The sequence below is a fragment of the Pan troglodytes genome, chromosome 1 (genome assembly GCF_028858775.2).
Source record: "Pan troglodytes isolate AG18354 chromosome 1, NHGRI_mPanTro3-v2.0_pri, whole genome shotgun sequence".
NCBI classification, from domain to species: Eukaryota; Metazoa; Chordata; class Mammalia; order Primates; family Hominidae; genus Pan; species Pan troglodytes.
Window position 1 is genome coordinate 35995628 of NC_072398.2, and position 20251 is coordinate 36015878.

At 36.3% G+C, this 20251-nt stretch overlaps 1 protein-coding gene across 38 annotated transcripts in view; it reads right to left on the reverse strand.

Annotated features, from left to right (window-relative positions):
* The window catches only part of RPS6KC1 (ribosomal protein S6 kinase C1), a 213609-nt gene that overhangs the window by 153783 nt on the left and 39575 nt on the right, over positions 1 to 20251 (reverse strand). For 33 of the 38 annotated variants that reach the window (XR_008537244.2, XR_001712482.4, XR_010150500.1 and 30 more), the window contains 2 exons: positions 12979 to 13094; positions 123 to 216 (listed from right to left, as the gene is read on the reverse strand). Coding sequence is in view for 13 of the 38 variants with exons in the window: in XM_016938511.4 (XP_016794000.1) it covers positions 123 to 216; positions 12979 to 13094 (210 nt within the window). In the remaining 25 variants the exon portion in view is untranslated. The remainder of the gene's footprint in view (positions 1 to 122; positions 217 to 12978; positions 13095 to 20251) is intronic. The other 5 variants (XM_063792193.1, XM_063792188.1, XM_063792233.1 and 2 more) reach the window with 1 other exon arrangement.

Sequence of the window (20251 nt, forward strand, 5' to 3'; positions counted from 1 at the left end):
CATCTTAGATTCAGTGAAATACCCTCAAATTCCTATATACATCTGTCTTTTTGCAATGCAGATGTGATTTACAGTCTTCTGTAATCAAAACCTTTGAAATGCAAAAAAATTAAATCTCTTACCTTCCGTACTACACTCAGGAAAGGTATCAATGAGGGAATCTGAGTGAGCTTCAGCAGGACCAATTAATTCAGAACTATCATTAATTATTCCACCCTAAAGAGATAAGAGCAATTGTGTTTCATTAGCATTAAGAGCATAAACAACACTAAATAAAAAATAGTTATCCCAATTAAGTATGTGTAAAGATGTACAGAAACGACTATACTAATCTATTAAACTAGATGACAAGTGTTTTCAAAAAAAATCAATAGGTATATCAATATTGGTTCATCAACTGTAACAAACGTACTACACCAACCCAAGATATTTAATGGCAGAAACTGGGGGCTGGGGAGGAAGAAGAGATATATGAGAAAACTCTGTACTTTCTGCACAATTTTTCTATAAACCTAAACTGCCCTAGAAATAGACTATTATTTTAAAATTCAAAAAATGTTAAGGGCAGCCAGAGAGAAAGGTCAGGTTACCCTCAAAAGGAAGCCCATCAGACTAACAGCAGATCTCTCTGCAGAAACTCTACAAGGCAGAAGAGAGTGGGGGCCAATATTCGACATTCTTAAAGAAAAGAATTTTCAACCCAGAATTTCATATCCAGCCAAACTAAGCTTCATAAGTGAAGGAGAAATAAAATACTTTACAGACAAGCAAATGCTGAGAGATTTTGTCACTACCAGGCCTGCCCTAAAAGAGCTCCTGAAGGAAGCGCTAAACATGGAAAGGAACAACTGGTACCAGCCACTGCAAAATCATGACAAAATGTAAAGACCATCGAGACTAGGAAGAAACTGCATCAACTAACGAGCAAAATAACCAGCTAACATCATAATGACAGGATCAAATTCACACATAACAATATTAACTTTAAATGTAAATGGACTAAATGCTCAATTAAAAGACACAGACTGGCAAATTGGATAAAGAGTCAAGACCCATCAGCGTGCTGTATTCAGGAAACCCATCTGACGTGCAGAGATACACATAGGCTCAAAATAAAAGGATGGAGGAAGATCTACCAAGCAAATGGAAAACAAAAAAAGGCAGGGGTTGCAATCCTAGTCTCTGATAAAACAGACTTTAAACCAACAAAGATCAAAAGAGACAAGGCCATTACATAATGGTAAAGGGATCAATTCAACAAGAAGAGCTAACTATCCTAAATATATATGCACCCAATACAGGAGCACCCAGATTCATAAAGTAAGTCCTGAGTGACCTACAAAGAGACTTAGACTACCACACATTAATAATGGGAGACTTTAACACCCCACTGTCAACATTAGACAGATCAACGAGACAGAAAGTCAACAAGGATACCCAGGAATTGAACTCAGCTCTGCACCAAGCGGACCTAATAGACATCTACAGAACTCTCCACCCCAAATCAACAGAATATACATTTTTTTCAGCACCACACCACACCTATTACAAAATTGACCACATACTTGGAAGTAAAGCTCTCCTCAGCAAATGTAAAACAACAGAAATTATAACAAACTATCTCTCAGACCACAGTGCAATCAAACTAGAACTCAGTATTAAGAATCTCACTCAAAACCACTCAACTACATGGAAACTGAACAACCTGGTCCTGAATGACTACTGCGTACATAACGAAATGAAGGTAGAAATAAAGATGCCTTTGAAACCAACGAGAACAAAGACACAACATACCAGAATCTCTGGGACACATTCAAAGCAGTGTGTAGAGGGAAATTTATAGCACTAAATGCCCACAAGAGAAAGCAGGAAAGATCCAAAATTGACACCCTAACATCACAATTAAAAGAACTAGAGAAGCAAGAGCAAACACATTCAAAAGCTAGCAGAAGGCAAGAAATAACTAAAATCAGAGCAGAACTGAAGGAAATAGAGACACAAAAAACCCTTCAAAAAATTAATGAATCCAGGAGCTGGTTTTTTGAAAGGATCAACAAAACTGATAGACAGCTAGCAAGACTAATGAAGAAAAAAAGAGAGAAGAATCAAATAGACGCAATAAAAAATGATAAAGGGGATATCACCACCGATCCCACAGAAATACAAACTACCATCAGAGAATACTACAGACACCTCTATGCAAATAAACTAGAAAATCTAGAAGAAATGGATAAATTCCTCGACACATACACTCTCCCAAGACTAAACCAGGAAGAAGTTGAATATCTGAATAGACCAATAACAGGATCTGAAATTGTGGCAATAATCAATAGCTTACCAACCAAAAAGAGTCCAGGACCAGATGGATTCACAGCCGAATTCTACCAGAGGTACAAAGATGAGCTGGTACTATTCCTTCTGAAACTATTCCAATCAATAGAAAAAGAGGGAATCCTCCCTAACTCATTTTATGAGGCCAGCATCATCCTGATACCAAAGCCGGGCAGAGACACAACCAAAAAAGAGAATTTTAGACAAATATCCTTGATGAACATTGATGCAAAAATCCTCAATAAAATACTGGCAAACCAAATCCAGCAGCACATCAAAAAGCTTATCCACCATGATCAAGTGGGCTTCATCCCTGAGATGCAAGGCTGGTTCAATATATGCAAATCAATAAATGTAATCCAGCATATAAACAGAACCAAACACAAAAACCACATGATTATCTCAATAGATGCAGAAAAAGCCTTTGACAAAATTCAACAACCCTTCATGCTAAAAACTCTCAATTAGGTATTGATGGGATGTATTTCAAAATAATAAAAGCTATCTATGACAAACCCACAGCCAATATCATACTGAATGGGCAAAAACTGGAAGCATTCCCTTTGAAAACTGGCACAAGACAGGGATGCCCTCTCTCACCACTCCTATTCAACATAGTGTTGGAAGTTCTGGCCAGGGTGATTAGGCAGGAGAAGGAAATAAAGGGTATTCAATTAGGAAAAGAGGAAGTCAAATTGTCCCTGTTTGCAGATGACATGATTGTATATCTAGAAAACCCCACTGTCTCAGCCCAAAATCTCCTTAAGCTGATAAGCAACTTCAGCAAAGTCTCAGGATACAAAATCAATGTATAAAAATCACAAGCATTCTTATACACCAACAACAGACAAACAGAGAGCCAAATCATGAGTGAACTCCCATTCACAATTGCTTCAAAGAGAATAAAATACCTAGGAATCCAACTTACAAGGGATGTGAAGGACCTCTTCAAGGAGAACTACAAGCCACTGCTCAAGGAAATAAAAGAGGATACAAACAAATGGAAGAATATTCCATGCTCATGGGTAGGAAGAATCCATATCGTGAAAATGGCCATACTGCCCAAGGTAATTTACAGATTCAATGCCATCCCCATCAAGCTACCAATGACTTTCTTCACAGAATTGGAAAAAACTACTTTAAAGTTCATATGGAACCAAAAAAGAGCCCGCATCACCAAGTCAATCCTAAGCCAAAAGAACAAAGCTGGAGGCATCACCCTACCTGACTTCAAACTATACTACAAGGCTACAGTAACCAAAACAGCATGGTACTGGTACCAAAATAGAGATATAGATCAATGGAACAGAACAGAGGCCTCAGAAATAATGCCGCATATCTACAACTATCTGATCTTTGACAAACCTGAGAAAAACAAGCAACAGGGAAAGGATTCCCTATTTAATAAATGGTGCTGGGAAAACTGGCTAGCCATATGTAGAAAGCTGAAACTGGATCCCTTCCTTACACCTCATACAGAAATCAATTCAAGATGGATTAAAGACTTAAACGTTAGACCTAAAACCATAAAAACCCTAGAAGAAAACCTAGGCATTACCATTCAGGACATAGGCATGGGCAAGGACTTCATGTCTAAAATACCAAAAGCAATGGCAACAAAAGCCAAAATTGACAAATGGGATCTAATTAAACTAAAGAGCTTCTGCACAGCAAAAGAAACTACCATCAGAGTGAACAGGCAACCTACAAAATGGGAGAAAATTTTCGCAACCTACTCATCTGACAAAGGGCTAATATCCAGAATCTACAGTGAACTCAAACAAATTTACAAGAAAAAAACAAACAACCCCATCAAAAAGTGGGCAAAGGACAAGAACAGACACTTCTCAAAAGAAGACATTTATGCAGCCAAAAAACACATGAAAAAATGCTCACCATCACTGGCCATCAGAGAAATGCAAATCAAAACCACAATGAGATACCATCTCACGGCAGTTAGAATGGCAATCATTAAAAAGTCAGGAAACAACAGGTACTGGAGAGGATGTGGAGAAATAGGAACACTTTTACACTGTTGGTGGGACTGTAAACTAGTTCAACCATTGTGGAAGTCAGTGTGGCAATTCCTCAGGGATCTAGAACTAGAAATACCATTTGACCCAGCCTTCCCATTACTGGGTATATACCCAAAGGACTATAAATCATACTGCTATAAAGACACATGCACACATATGTTTATTGCGGCATTATTCACAATAGCAAAGACTTGGAACCAACCCAAATGTCCAACAATGATAGACTGGATTAAGAAAATGTGGCACATATACACCATGGAATACTATGCAGCCATAAAAAAGGATGAGTTCATGTCCTTTGTAGGGACATGGATGAAATTGGAAATCATCATTCTCAGTAAACTATCGCAAGAACAAAAAACCAAACACCGCATATTCTCACTCACAGGTGGGAATTGAACAATGAGAACACATGGACACAGGAAGGGGAACATCACACTCTGGGGACTGTTGTGGGGTGGGGGGAGAGGGGAGGGATAGCATTGGGAGATATACCTAATGCTAGATGACGAGTTAATGGGTGCAGCACACCAGCATGGCACATGTATACATATGTAACTAACCTGCACATTGTGCACATGTACCCTAAAACTTAAAGTATAATAATAATAAATAAATAAATAAAAATTTAAAAAAAGTTTGAGAACCACTTGTATATAATATAGGTAAAACAAAAAAAATTAAGGTACTTTTAGTAGAGATATTTTTTAAAGATATAAAAAATAAATATAAAATTGATTTCTCTATGTGGCTATCATTTTAATTCCCTATTTAGGTTTGCAAATTCACGCCTCAGAAACTTATCTTACTCTACATGCAGCTAGAGAATGATATCACCAGACAAGTAGTGGTGGTATGATGCTGTGCTATAGCTTTATGTATGCTCCAATCACAATATAAGAGCTTATAATCCTTAAATAATTAAAACAATAGCTCTTCTGCTCCTTAATACCTTCCCCTCTACCTTCTACCAACAGTTCTATGCCTCCAAACACTACTAACAGAATAATAAAGCTCAAAAGAATTACAAGCCCCCATTTCCTCTCTACTTCAGCACAAAAAAAACTCAATTACTATCTTTACCTAATCAGAAGTCCCTTCTCTGTCAGCTTGTTTTTAAGGAACAGAAATTTGAAATGGTCCCTCTCAAATTACCACATTTTACTTCCCTTAGTGTTATGTGAACTAAAACCTTAAAAATGATTATTCTCTTTAGGAGCAACAATTTGTATTACTTTATTCTACACTTTATTACAATATTCAGATTACAGCTTATATTTGAACTTTTCTCCAAAAAGAATATCTATTCTAGACTAAGCCATCTTTTAAACAACATCCAAACCAAATCAAGATTTCCAAGTATTCTAGAGAATGTTAAAAGATAAAGTTAATGTTAAAACAAAGTATCTTTCAACTATTAACTACCTCTTCTACCACTAGGTGTGCGATTTAAGTTACCGACCTATAAAATGTCTTCTAACTAAGACATTATTTTATTTTACATATTTCATGCAAAATAAAAAATACACACAGAGTATTTAGAACAATGTAGGCACTCAATAAATGTTTATTATTAGTTGACATAAGATCTTCTTGTAAGATAAAATTTAAAATGCAAAATGTTTTAGCTCATAATCCTAAATATTTTATTTACCTAGTTTAACAAACACTGTTATAACAAATAAATAGGAAAGAACAAATATTTAATGAAACACAACAAAAACTGTTATACAGGAACTAGAGGGATGTAGCAGTAAAATAACGCCACAATCCTAATTTTAAACTTCTAATTCAAAAACAACCTTTTAGGTGTTTCTGAGTATGCAGTAAAAAAATTTCATAGAAATTTTGGGATATATAGTATCTCAAAGTTTTTCTGTTAATGAAGAGTCTAGCAGGGAAGGACTTCTGGTATAGTTAAGTGAGGAGATCCAGCAAATGCTTTCCCCAAAAGGCAATTATAAATCTGGAGAAATCTGTCAAAACCACCATTGAGGGCTCTGGAAATTGACTAAAAGCATAAAGCAAATGAAAGAGTGGTTACCGAGAAACCACGGAACCACAGGTAAGAACTATGGACGTCTGTGATGTTCTTGCCTCAGTTCCTCCCAACCCCCATCCCAGCTGGGTGGTCACAGTAATTATATAAAGGCAAGGCAAGTCTTGAAAACCAGCAGGTTCACTTTTGAGGAGGCTAATGTGATTTGGATTGAAGCACAGAAAAAAAAAAAAATCCACCCCAAATATTGTCAGTAATAGTAGCAATCTCAGGGCCAAATATATGGCAAGGAAAAGTGATGGCTCAGCACACCTGAAGTTGCAGTCAGGAAAAGACCAGACAGCAGGGAGATCCAGAAAATAACACAGCCATAGGGGGTCTTCATAAAGCTCACTACCCATCTATGTAGAGACCAGAGAGGGGTCAAGCTATCCACGAATACCTGGCAAACCATGAGACAGTGCACAGGCACAGAGGAAATTCAAGACTTCAGAGGAAAGTAAAAGCCAGGGCAAATTTTAAAACAGCTGAGACTTTGAAAACCATTAAAAAATCATCAGCATTAAAAGGAAAGCATATAATGGCACAGGTGTTTAAGCACAAGCAATGACCGAGCACTGGCTGACCACAAAGCTATGCTGACACAGGTCTAACCCCTATATAGCCTGGCTTAAAAATAAAATTAGAATTAAATATTGGGCAGAGATATCAGCAGTCACACACTTCACAGGAAATGGACTCCACAGATTTACTATGGACTAAACACACTAACAAAAAGTATTAGTTACTAAACACACTAACATAAAATGGCAAGAATCCTCAGGAAGAAAAAAAACATCAGAACTTAGAGTTCTATCGTATATTATCCAAAATATAGATTTTCCAACAAAAAAAAATTACAGGACATACAAAGACACAGGAAAGTATGTGACCCAAACATGGGAGGTAACCAGTCAATCGAAACTATCTGTGAGGGAACAAAGATGTTGGACTTGGCAAAAACTTCAAAGCAGCTATTAAAAATATGTTCATATTATCAAGGGAAAACATGATTAAAGAATTAAAAGGACTATGACTCATGAAATAGCAAATATAAATAAATAAAAATTATAAAAAAGGATCAAATGAAGCATTTTTCATAACAGCCATAAGCAAAAACAATCTGAACGTCTATCAACTAATGAATGGATAAGCAAAATGTGGTATATTCATATCCATTCAATGAAATATTATTTAGCCATAATAAGGAATGAACTACTGATACATGCTACAACCTGGATGAACCTTAAAAACATAAATATATGTACATACATACACACCCTCTAAATCTCCAATAACAAAAAAAACTTCCCACCTAAATTCCACTCCTAGGTATACCTACGAGAAACAAAAATACCTGTCTGCACAAGAACTTGTATGTCAACATTCATAACAGCACCATTCATAATAGCCAAAAGGGGAACAACCCAAATATGCACCAAAACACACTGTAGATAAACAAAACGTAGTATATCCAGAGCCACACAAAAGAATATTACACAATCACAAAAATGGATAAAGTACTGATGCATGCTACAACATGAATGAACCATTAAAGCATAATACTACATGGAAAAAAAAACAGTTTAATTCAAAACAGCATCATAAGATTAAAATGCTTACAAATAAATTTAAGGCAAGAAGCTCCAGACTTATACCCTGAAAATTATGAAACATTGCTTAAAGAAATTACAGAATATCGGGCCGGGCACGGTTGCTCATGCCTGTAATCCCAGCACTTTGGGAGGCCGAGGCAGGTGGATCATGAGGTCAGGAGATTGAGACCATCCTGGCTAACATGGTGAAACCCCGTCTCTACTAAAAATACAAAAAAATTAGCCAGGCATGCTGGCGGGCGCCTGTCATCCCAGCTAACCAGGAGGCTGAAGCAGGAGAATGGCATGAACCCGGGAGGCGGAGCTTGCAGTGAGCCGAGATGGCACCACTGCACTCCAGCCTGGGCAACAGAGCGAGACCCCATCTCAAAAAGAAATTACAGAATATCCAAATAAATATAGAGTCATTTCATTTTCATGGATTGCAAGATAATATTGTTAAAATGACAATTTTCCCCAAACTGAACTACAGATTCAATACAATTCTAATCAGAATTCTGAGGAGCAAGCCAAAATAACTCAGTTGGGAGAGCATCAAACTGGAGGATTTTAGCAGGTGTTTCCAATACCTTCGGCCAGGTGTGGTGACTCACACCTGTATTCCCAGCACTTTGGGAGGCTGAGGCAAGAGAATTACTTAAGGCTAGGAGTTCAAGATCAGCCTGGGCAACACAGTGAGAACCTGTCTCTACAAAAAAATTTAAAAATAAGCTGGATGTGGTGGTTCCTGTCCCAGTTACTTGGGAGGCTGAGGTGGGAGGATCCCTTGAGCCCAAGAGTTTGAGGTTAAAGTGAGCTATTATTGTGCCACTGCATCCCAGCCTCGGTGAAAAAAGTGAGACCCCAATTCTTTAAAAAAAAAAAAAAAAAAAGTAAAATAATAAAATAATTTTAAAATTCTATGAGAATTTTTTGTTCACATGGATAAGCTGCCACTAAAAATTTTTATGGAAGTTCAAAGAACTCAAAAGTGCCATAACAATTTTGAAAAAGTAAAGTAGGCAAACTTACACTAGCTGACTTCAATACTTAAAAAGCTACAGTAATCAAGACAGTATGGTTCTAGGATAAGAACAGGCACGTAGATTAATAGAACTTATCAACAGTCCAGAAATAAGCCATTATAATTACAGTCAATTTATTTTCAGCAAGAGTCCCAAGGTGATTCAATGAGGATAGTCTTTTCAACAAATGATGCTCAGAATATTAGATATACACACACCAGAAGATGAATTTAGACCGTTCCTTCACACCGTATATAAAATGAACTAAAAATGAATCACAGACCTGTAACATTAAAACTTCTAAAAGTAAACAGAAGAAAATCTTCATGATCTTGGGATACTCGAAAAGTTCCTGGGTATGACAGGCATAACCCAAAAAAGAAAATATATATATAAATTATACATCATATCAAAGCTAAAAGCTTTTGAGCTTCAAATGACACCACTAAGAAAACTAAAAGGCTACAGACTGGGGAGAAAATATTTACAAATCACTTATCTGATAAGACTGTTTATACAGAATATATTCAGAACTCTTACAACTCAATGATAACCCAATCAAAAAAATGGGTAGATTTTAATGGACATTTCACCAAAGATATATGAAAAAAGCAGAGGAAAACATGCTCAACATCATTAGCCATTAGGAAACTGAAATTAATACTATGGTGAAATGCCACTGCACACCTGCTAGAATGGCTGCAGTTAAAAAATCAGACAATACCAAGTGTTGGTGAGGTTGTGGAACAACTGGTAAGTTCAAACATTACTGGCTATTTTCCGTTTGGAAAATAGTTTGGCAGTTTCTTAAAAACACGAACTTACCGTAAGATCCAGCAATTCCTCTCCTCAGGAATCACCCAAGAAAAATGAAAACATATATCCACACAAAGATTTGTATGCAAATATTCACAGCAGCATTAGTCATAACAGCCAAAACATAGAAACATCCAAACATGTCCATCAATTTATCAATGAATGAAGAAAATGTGGTATTATCTATACAATGAAATACATTTCAGCAACATAAAAGAACAAAATGCTGATACATAACATGAAGCTCAAAAGCATTATGCTAAGTGAAAGAAACCTATATACATATGTTGTGAACAAAACGCTACATATATTGTGTAATTCCATGTATTTGAAATTATGGGGAAAGGCAAATCTATAGACAGAACAAGGTGGTTGCCCCAGGCTGGGGATGGAAAAGGGGATCACCATAGCAAGTAGACACAGAGGTGCGGTAATGGAAATGATCTAAAATTGGATGTTGGCCAGGCACAGTAGCTCACACTTGTAATCCCAGCACTTTGGGAGGCTGAAGCAGGCGGATCACTTGAGGTCAGGAGTTCAAAACCAGCCTGGCCAACATTGTGAAACCCTGTCTCTACTAAAAATACAAAAATTTGCCAGGTGTGGTGGCACACACCTGTAATCCCAACTACTCAGGAGGCCGAGGCAGGAGAATAGCTTGAACCCAGGAGGCAAGAGGTTGCGGTTAGCCGAGATTGTGCCACTGCACTCTAGCCTGGGCAACAGAGTGAGATTCTGTCTCAAAAAAAAAAAAGAATAAAATAAAATAAAATTGGATGTTGGTGATAGGTGCAAAACTCTATAAATTTACTGAAAATCAGTGAATTGTACAATTATAATTAGTAACTGTACTAATACTAATAAATAAACAACCAGTGAAGAGTACGGGATGGAAAGGTATAGATAAAACAAGTTTGGCAATATACTGATAATTTCTGAAACCAGGCCATGGGTCATAGAAGTTCATTATACTATTCATTCTACTCTTATGTATGTGGTTTTTTAAAGTCAATGTAAGCAAGTGGCTATATGGTCATTTGCATGTGGCATCATCAATGTCTCTAAAGAGAAAAATAAACTATGATACTATAGCACACCCTGTGAATTAGCTACCCCAAAACCTTCCCCACAGCCTTCATCCATGATCAGAACTAGAAAGCTAAGAGTCACCTTCCGAGACTCCTTCAAATTAAGGATGGGCACGTGACCCTGTTCTGGCCAATGAGATGTAAGAAGGACTATCTCTAGCTCATGTTTCTGGGAAAGCTTTTAAAAACTGCCATGTTTCTTTTGGCCTTTTGCCTTTCACACCTAAACCCAGAAACCTATGTCACTGATGACACTACTGGGCTCCATACCAGTCCTGGACTACCTTCCTCATTCATACTTCTTGTCATATGAAAAATAAATACCTTTTTTTTGTTCAAGCTAATGGAATGAGTTTTTTTTTCTTGCTTGATTATCTCTATTTAAATAGAGATAATGACTGAATACCACTGTTCTGATATTCCCAAATCAGTATCCTGTTCCCGCCTAGCACGCTGTTAAAGATAGTTCTAAGATACTTTCCAAGATTAGTTTGACTTCTCTTAAACTGTCCAATCTTTCACAAACTCTGAAAATGACAGTCTCATTTCCCAGTGACTTCCAGCAACAATTACAATCAGGAATTCCCATATCCAGAAGAAATACAATTAACAGGTAACTTTTACTTAAATTGTTTAAAGTCTTTAATAGGACTTCCATAATCCCTAATTTTTTTTAGCCATATGGCAGGTGGTAATTTGCATGACAGCTTTTCACAATTTCTATAAAGCAATATTCTTGTTTAATAATAAAGCCTTTTTCCATAAAAAACAGACTCCCTGACACATAGAAACAATTATTAACAAAGAACAGCAAAGAGCTAAATACTCTATCAATTTGATTTGGCCTTTATCCTAAAGATCTGCATAGGGCCATATGCAGAAATCACATTTATTATCTCAGCCTAGTTTGCAGAATGGTGAAAAAATTAAGCAACACGGTCAATCATCAGAAATGTTATTGTTACTACAAACACTTCTATTACTATCATTATTTCTATTACTGTAAATTTGCAATATATTTCAAAAGAACTTTCTTCAGTAGATAAAACATCATAAAAAATAAATTCCTGGGTGATGAAGCACTGGCAGAAAAAAATAAATAAATAAATAATCTGTGTAGATCCACTAAAATCAGAAAAATTAAATATCTCACTATTCATACATATCACTGGTTATATAGGCTAAGAAATTTAACTTATACAAGTGAGTAGATTTTAAAGAAGTAAAAACAATTACAGCACAATCACTTAGATTTCTTTTTTTTTAGAAGGTTAACTCAATGCAACAGGGAAAATGTGGTAATTAAATACAACAATACCAACTGACAACATATACCGATACAGTTCAAAATAAATTAGAAAATTATTATTAAAAATGGTAAAAAAAAAAAAAAACTTAAAATGAAAGCATTACATATCTAGGAACTTAAAACACTAATATCCAATGATCTCCAGTAATATAATTTACACTGGCCTGCTCTCTAAAACTGTGCAGTTTTATATTTTTGTTGTATCTTTATACAAGTCAATATAATAACAAATTTAATATAGACTTACAGTGGCTTATATTCCAAGAGTAATCTGCCACTGAAAGACACTTCAAAAAGTGAAGGTAAGTACTAGAGTTTCATGATGCTTCATTTTTTTTAATTTATTTCAATTATGACAGAGTGAGTTAAACAATCTCTAAGCTCTTTGCATCAATTTTTTAAGATCCGTGAATCAAAAACACTCAGGAGTCTGAGGCAACAGGAGGCTTGAGCCCAGGAACTCAAGACTATAGTACGCCATGATTACACCTGTCAATGGCCACTGAACAACAGTCTAAGCAACAGAGCAGAACCAGTTCCTTTAAAAAAAAAAAAAAAAAAGCATAAATTTCTATACTAAAAATAGGAAATATGCCATAAACATTATTATAGACCTATTAATTTCTACTTTTATAGTGAATAACGAAATTCAAAAGTGGCATTTTTTTTTTTACTTTACTACAAATTACAAAACAAAAGTATTTAATAAGATATAAAATATTCCAGAAAGACTACCAAACCTTGAAAAAGTCTTCAAGCTGTTTACTATTGTAAAGAGCAGGAATATTGGCAGAGAACTGTAGCAGGTCTTCAGCACATTGTCTTCTCTCTTCGATAACAGTTTCATCAAATCGCCCTACAATTAAATAAGAATCAACACTTAAGGGAAGAATGATCAAACACTGGTTTATGATAGTTTACATAGTTTACGTCCACAGATCAGAAAGCAGCAGCAGGCCTATCACTTAGTTGCTTTGCTTATTATGCAAACTTCTGAAGTCAAATCTAATCTCTACAATTAGAATCAGCAGTACTCTCAGTAGAAAAGAAAATGTTTCTGATAAAACAAGAGACAAAGGTGTCAACCGATAAATAAATGGTACATTCATAATTTAGCGCCTGTCAATTTAAGAAAGTTGACATTTAAGAAGCTGGTGATTCGAAACTAAAGATGAAAAGAGAATTTTAAAGAAGTGAAATGGTTTTCTATAGTAATCTAATACTGTAATTACTCATATAATTTTCCCTTTTCTACTCTTTTTGATTTATAAAGGGGCTGAAGAGAGGAAATTATGAGAACATCTGTATTATCAGTGGGGTCAAAAACCTCAGCTTGAAGCAAAAAGCTTCTATGCTAAATTCCACGTGTGATGCTGTCAGCGTACATAACAGCATGCTTGTGAGAAAAAAGAACACACATATGGCACCAGTGAGTTCTGCTTTACAAGGTGATCAAAAGGTGCTTTCCATAGAATTTTTAAATGATACATAAAATTTGAATGCTGATAAGACATTTTCAAAATATGATCATTTTGTAGTACTCTTAGATTAGATTACCAGTTGACATTTATCATATGGCATGTATCATACTGATTGCAATAAAAAAATACAAAATCAGAAAAGTAGCATCACCACACAAACATTTTAAGTGCCTTTGCAGAGTATTAACAGAAAACTGAGGCACAAAGAGATTCCTAGTTATATAGGCAAGGCAAGTGCCTATATGACTGGCAAGTGAAACTGAACCACTAAAATACCCTCTGCCCAGTGTGTCTCATGCTTATGGTGAAGTGTCTATTTCACGATAACTAAAAGGACCTGAGTTCAAATATTACCTCTATCATTCACTAGCTATAAAATCTTAGGCAGATTATTTCCTCATTTTTAAAATGTAGGAAATGAATAATGTACTTAAGGTTCCCAGTTTCATGCAAGGCACATAGTAAGCACTTAATAGAATATCATGGTTCTTTGAATCTTCAAGTTCTATCATACTGAGTAAAATACAGAGCATGCTAGCAAGCTTTCATTGACTGTGTGAGTGAATAACAAAAACTTTTAAAAGCCATGTCAAAATAAATAAATAAATGTCTTACAGTGAAACATTATCACAGATAATCTTTTTTTTTTTTTTTGAGACAGGGTCTCACTCTGTCACCCAGAGTGATCACAACCTCACTGCAGCCTCAACCTCCCAGGCTCAAGCAATCCTCCCACTTCAGCCTCCCAAGAAGCTGGGACTACAGGCACGTGCCACCACAGTCAGCTAATTATTTTGTAGAGAGAGGGTCTCACTACGCTGCCCAGGCTAATGTCGAATTCCTGGATGCAAGTGATCCTCCCATCTAGGCCTCCCAAAGTGCTGGGACTGTATTGCAGGCATGAGCCACCGTACCCAGCCTATAACAGGAAATCTTAACAGTGGATCCATACACAACCTCTTAGGCAATGGTTCATGGATGGGCTCCAGAGACAATAATCCCACAGAATTCCATGCATATATATACACAGGTGCATTTTTCTAAGGATAGGGTCTATAACTTTTATCAGTATCTTGATAGAGCCTAGGACCAAATAAAGGTCAGCAGGCAAGTAGCAAGCAGTCAATTAGAGGATTCCTAACATTCTGTATACTGCTTTACTTACTATGGAATAGGCTGTCCACTGCTATCCAAATATTTGTTCTTGCTTTCTTCCTCAATTTTTATTCAAATGAGTACATGACAGCCCAGGAAAAAAAAAATTGTAATTGCCAGCTTGCTTTGCAGTTAGGCATAGATATAAACTAAGTTCCGGCAAATAGCATATAAACAAATTATACTGTAGCTTCCCAGAAATCTTTTTAAAAGACAAATGACGTACAACCTCTCTCTCCCTTTCTTCTTTGTCCGTTCCCCCTTTCAAGAAGAACCAAGAAGTGGAAGGTTAAAAATGACACAAACAGGGTACAGTGGCGCAAACCTATAATCCTAGCTTCTCAGGAGGCTGAGGCCAGAAGGATCACTTGAGCCCAGGAGTTCAACTCAGCCTGGGCAACATAGCGAGACTACATCTCATTAAAAAATGACACAGCAACAAGACAGGAGCCTGGATTCCAGATCACTGTGCAGCTGCCACGCTTGAGGCTACCTCCAAATCTTTTGCCATGAGGAAGAAATGGACTTCTATCTTGAGTTTTCTCACAAATAACCAAACCCAACATAATCCATTATGCCACATTTGTTTTTCTTAGTTCTCAGTTCAAATGCTCTCAGTTCAAATGCAACAATTAAACTCAACCCTCCCAATAACAATACCAAATCTAAAATGACACTACTCGCTTACCTATCACTAATATTATCTAGAAACAAATCTGCAAGAACCCCAATAGGTAAAACCAATTCTCTGGCTTGAAAACAATCTAAATGATTTAATCTTAGGAAAAAATCTACTGGCCAACTAGATTAAATGCTCATTATTCCTTATTTTGCCTAAATAAGAAAGTATGAATCAGTGCTTATGATTATAGTCCAATATAGTTATCGCTTAAAGAAAAAAGTAAATTCAAGTGCCTATAAATTAATATTAGTAATTGTGTAAACATCTAAAAGCTTAGAAAAATAACCTAGAAAATGCACACATTATTTTATACTTTGACCCACTAGACTACCTGAGAATATCTTTAAATGCATTAACTACTTGTTGAGAAATCTTAATGGAAGTCTTCTTAATATTTAATAGTACCCTAAAAAGATCTTATTTCTATCTGAAACAAATACAAAAAAAAATTGGAGGCTTTAATCTTCCCCATTAAGCTAAAGTAAAACACTTAAGCAATGGAATAAATGTCAAAAGCATTTCTTGTACTGCTATTGATTTATTGTTTCTATTCCACTAAACTTTGACGAGCAGATATGAATTGAGACTTTTTTTCAGAGTAGTGCACAACCAAAAATAAAGGGTTATGCATTAAATAAGCTTCAATTACATTGAATCCTATTATCAGAACAAATGCGATAAAGGAACATGCTCAGTTCTTTGTTCCTAAAATACTTCAGAATAACAACAGAAGAATGGCATTAAGTGGGCAAAGGACATGAACAGACAGACTCTTCTCAAAAGAAGACATACAAGCAGCCAACAAACATGAAAATATGCTCAACATCACTGATCACTAGAAAAATGCAAATCGAAACCATAATGAGACACCACCTCATGCCAGTCAGAATGGCTATTACTAAAAAGTCAAAAAATAACAGATGCTGGCGAGGTTGCACAGAATAGGGAATGCTCATAAACTGTTGGTGGGAGTGTAAATTAGTTCAGCCCCTGTGGAAGGCATGTTTGAGATTTCTCAAAGAACTAAAATTACCATTTGATCCAGCCATCCCATTACTGGGTATATATACCTAAAGGAAAACGAATCATTCTACCAAAAAGACACCTACACTCTCATGTTTATCGTAGTGCTATTCACGACAGTAAAGACATGGAATCAACCTAGGTGCCCATCAACAGTGGACTGGATAAAGAAAATGTGGTACATATACACCATGGAATACTACACAGCCATAAAAAAGAATGAAATAATGTCCTTTGCAGCAACATGGATGCAGGTGGAGGCCATTATCCTAAGTGAATTAACACAGGAACAGAAAACCAAATACCACATGTTCTCACTTGTAAGTGGGAGCTAAACACTGGGTACACATGGACACAGAGATGGGCACAACAGACATTGAGAACTCCAAAAGCGGGGATGGAAAGAAGGAGATAACTGTTAAGAAACTATCTATTGGGTACTATATTCATTATTTGGGTGGTAAGTTCATTTGAAGCCCAGATCTCAACACCACACAATATAACCAGGTAACAAATCTGCACATGTACCTGCTGAATCTAAAATAAACTAATGTTTTCCCATTTCCTGATAATAATAAAATTTTTAAGAGACCATTAACACATGAATAGACAAACAACTGACTGGGAGAAGACATTTGCAAAACATCAAACTACTGGTGTCTAAGATATACAAAGAACTCCAGCCCCACAAAATAGACAAAAGATGTAAACAGATACTTCAAAAAAAAAAGGATATATGAGTAGCTAATAAGCATGTGAAAAAATCTTTAGCCTATTAGCCATCAGGAACTGCAAGTTAAAACCACAATAAGATACCATTACACATGCCCCAGAATGGCTAAAATTAAAAAAGGCTGATAATGCCCAATGTTGGTAAGAGTGTGAAGCAGCCAGAAATTTCATACGTTGTTGATGGGAATATCAAATGTACAAGCACTTTCGGAAAGTCTCTTAGTTCCTTATAAAATAAAACATACACCTATCTTATGATCCAGAAATTATAATCCTAGGTATTTACCCAAGAGAAACATATGTCCATATAAAGATGTTTTATTGTAGATTTACTTAAAATTGCCCCAAACTGGAAACATTCCAGGTGCCCATTGACAGAACAGTGGATAAACAGACTGTGGTACATTTAAACTAAACAGCAATAACAAGGAATGAACCTCTGATGAACACAACAGTATGGATGAATCCCAAAAACATGCTGCAGGAGGGAAGCCAGACATGAAAAGTTTGTACAGCGTGATTCCATTTAAAATCCAGGATGTACAAAACTAATATATAGTAGAAAAAGTTCCTTCTGGGTAGCTTGAGGGCAGGGATTGACAGGGAAGGGGCAAGAAGCAAACTTTTAGGTGTTTGTAATGCCCTATATCTTGATAGGGGTTTGGGTTATACAGGTATATGTTTGTCACACATACAATGGGATACTTAAGATTTGTGCATTTAACTGTGTGTAAACTTATCTAAACAAAATGTAAACAAATACTGAACTCTTATTAATGACAATATGTTAAAATATGTATGGGTGAAAGACACTGGTATCTGCACTTTATGCTGAAATGCATAAAAACAAGACAGATTATGGAAAGATATATGATAAGGAAAATATAGCAAAATGTCACTGTCCACATCTTTCAACTTGTCTATATGCTTGAAAATTTTCACAATAAAATGTTGCGTAAAGTCTACTACAAAGAAAAAAATAGTACTCGTAGCATAAATGAAAAAACACAGATGAATTTTAATGAAATAACTTCTAGAACTAATATATTTAATAAAGACAACCTAATTTGAAAATTTTCAAAAAAGTAGCAGCAAGATTCAAAAGTCATCCTAATGGCAGACAATAACCTTGCAACCATTCTCTACTTGTGTATCCTTCAACATAATCAAAATTTCACTTGAAAGGCTGTAACAACATAAGAAATCATAATCAGGTGCTTCTCCTACTACAGCTTTGAATTTCCATTTGTAGTACCAATGTTTATTTTCCTGTGAACAGAGTAGAAAAATTATAGACATAGAAACATAGAAAATGCAAAACAAATTTTTCCCGAGGTTTACAGTGCAATATTATATACCTCATCTTATTGAATTTCAATTTACTGCTCTTCACAGATACTGCATTTTTTTACAAATTGAAGATTTGTGGCAACATTTTTCCAACAGCATGTGCTCACTTTATGTCTCTGTGTCACATTTTGGTAAATGTCACAATCAAACTTTTTCATTATTATTATATCTGTTGTAGTGATCTATGATCAGTAATCTTTGGTACTGGCATTTGCAATACAATAACATTGTTTTGAGGCACCACAAACCACAAGAATATAAAACGCAAACTTAGTTAATAGGTGTTGAGTGTGTTCTGACTGCTCCACCAACCAGCTGTACCCAATCTCCCTTTCCTCAGGCCTCTGTATTCCCTGAGACACAACAATATTGAAAGTACGCCAATTAACCTCTACAATGGCCTCTAAGTGTTCAAGTGAAAGGAAGAGTTACAGGTGTCTCACTTTAAATCAAAAGCTGGAAATAAGGCAGGGTGCAGTGGCTTACACCTATAATCCCAATACTCTGAGAGGCTGAGGCGGGCTGATCAGTTGAGCCCAGGAGTTTGAGACCAGCCTAAGTAACATGGTGAAACCCCGTCTCTACAAAAAAAAAAAAAAAAAAATTAGCCGGGCATGGTGGCACATGCCTGTAGTATGCCTGTAGTCCCCTGTAGTCCCAGATATTCAGGAGGCTGAGGAGGGAGGACTGCTTGAGTCCCAAAGTTCAAGACTGCAGTGAGCCATGATCGCATCACTACACTCCAGCCTCGGAAACAGAGCAAGACTCGGTAAGGAAGGCATAACACAAACCAAGAAATGTTGAAAGTTAGGCCTCTTGCACCAGTTAGCCAAGTCGTGAATACAAAAAACAAGTTATTGAAACAAATTAAAAGTGTTACTCCAGTGAACACATGAATGATAAGAAAGTGAAGCAGCCTTATCGCTGATATGGAGAAAGTAAACCAGCCCCAACATTCCCTTAAACCAAAGCATACTCCAGAGCAAGGCCCTAACTCTCTAATTCTATGAAGGCTGAGAGAGGTGAAGAAGCTGCAAAAGAAAAGTTGGAAGCTAGCAGAGGTTGGTACATGAGGTTTAAGGAATGAAGCCATCACCGTAACATAAAAGTGCAAGGTGAAGCAGCAAGGGCTGATCTGTAGAGGCTGCTTCAAGTTATACAGAAGATCTAGCGAAAATCATTGATAAAGATGGCTACACTAAAGAACAGATTTTTAATGGAGATAAAACAGCCTTCTTTTGGAAGAAAATGCTATCCAACACTTTCATACCTAGACAGGAGAAGTCATGCTTGGTTTCCACACTTCGAAGCACAGGCTGACTCTTCTGTTAGAAGCTAATGCAGCTGGTGACTTTAAGTTGAAGCCAATGCTTACTGACCATTCTGAAAATCCTAGGGCCTTTAAGAATTAGGCTAAATCTACTCTGCCTGTGTTCCATCAACAGAAAAAGCCTCGATGACAGTGCATCTGTTAATAGCATGGTCTACTGAATATTTTAAGACCACTGTTGAGATCTATTGCACAGAAAAAAAGATTCCTTTCAAAAAAATTTTTTTTGAGACAGTCTCACTCTGTCCCAGGCTGGAGTG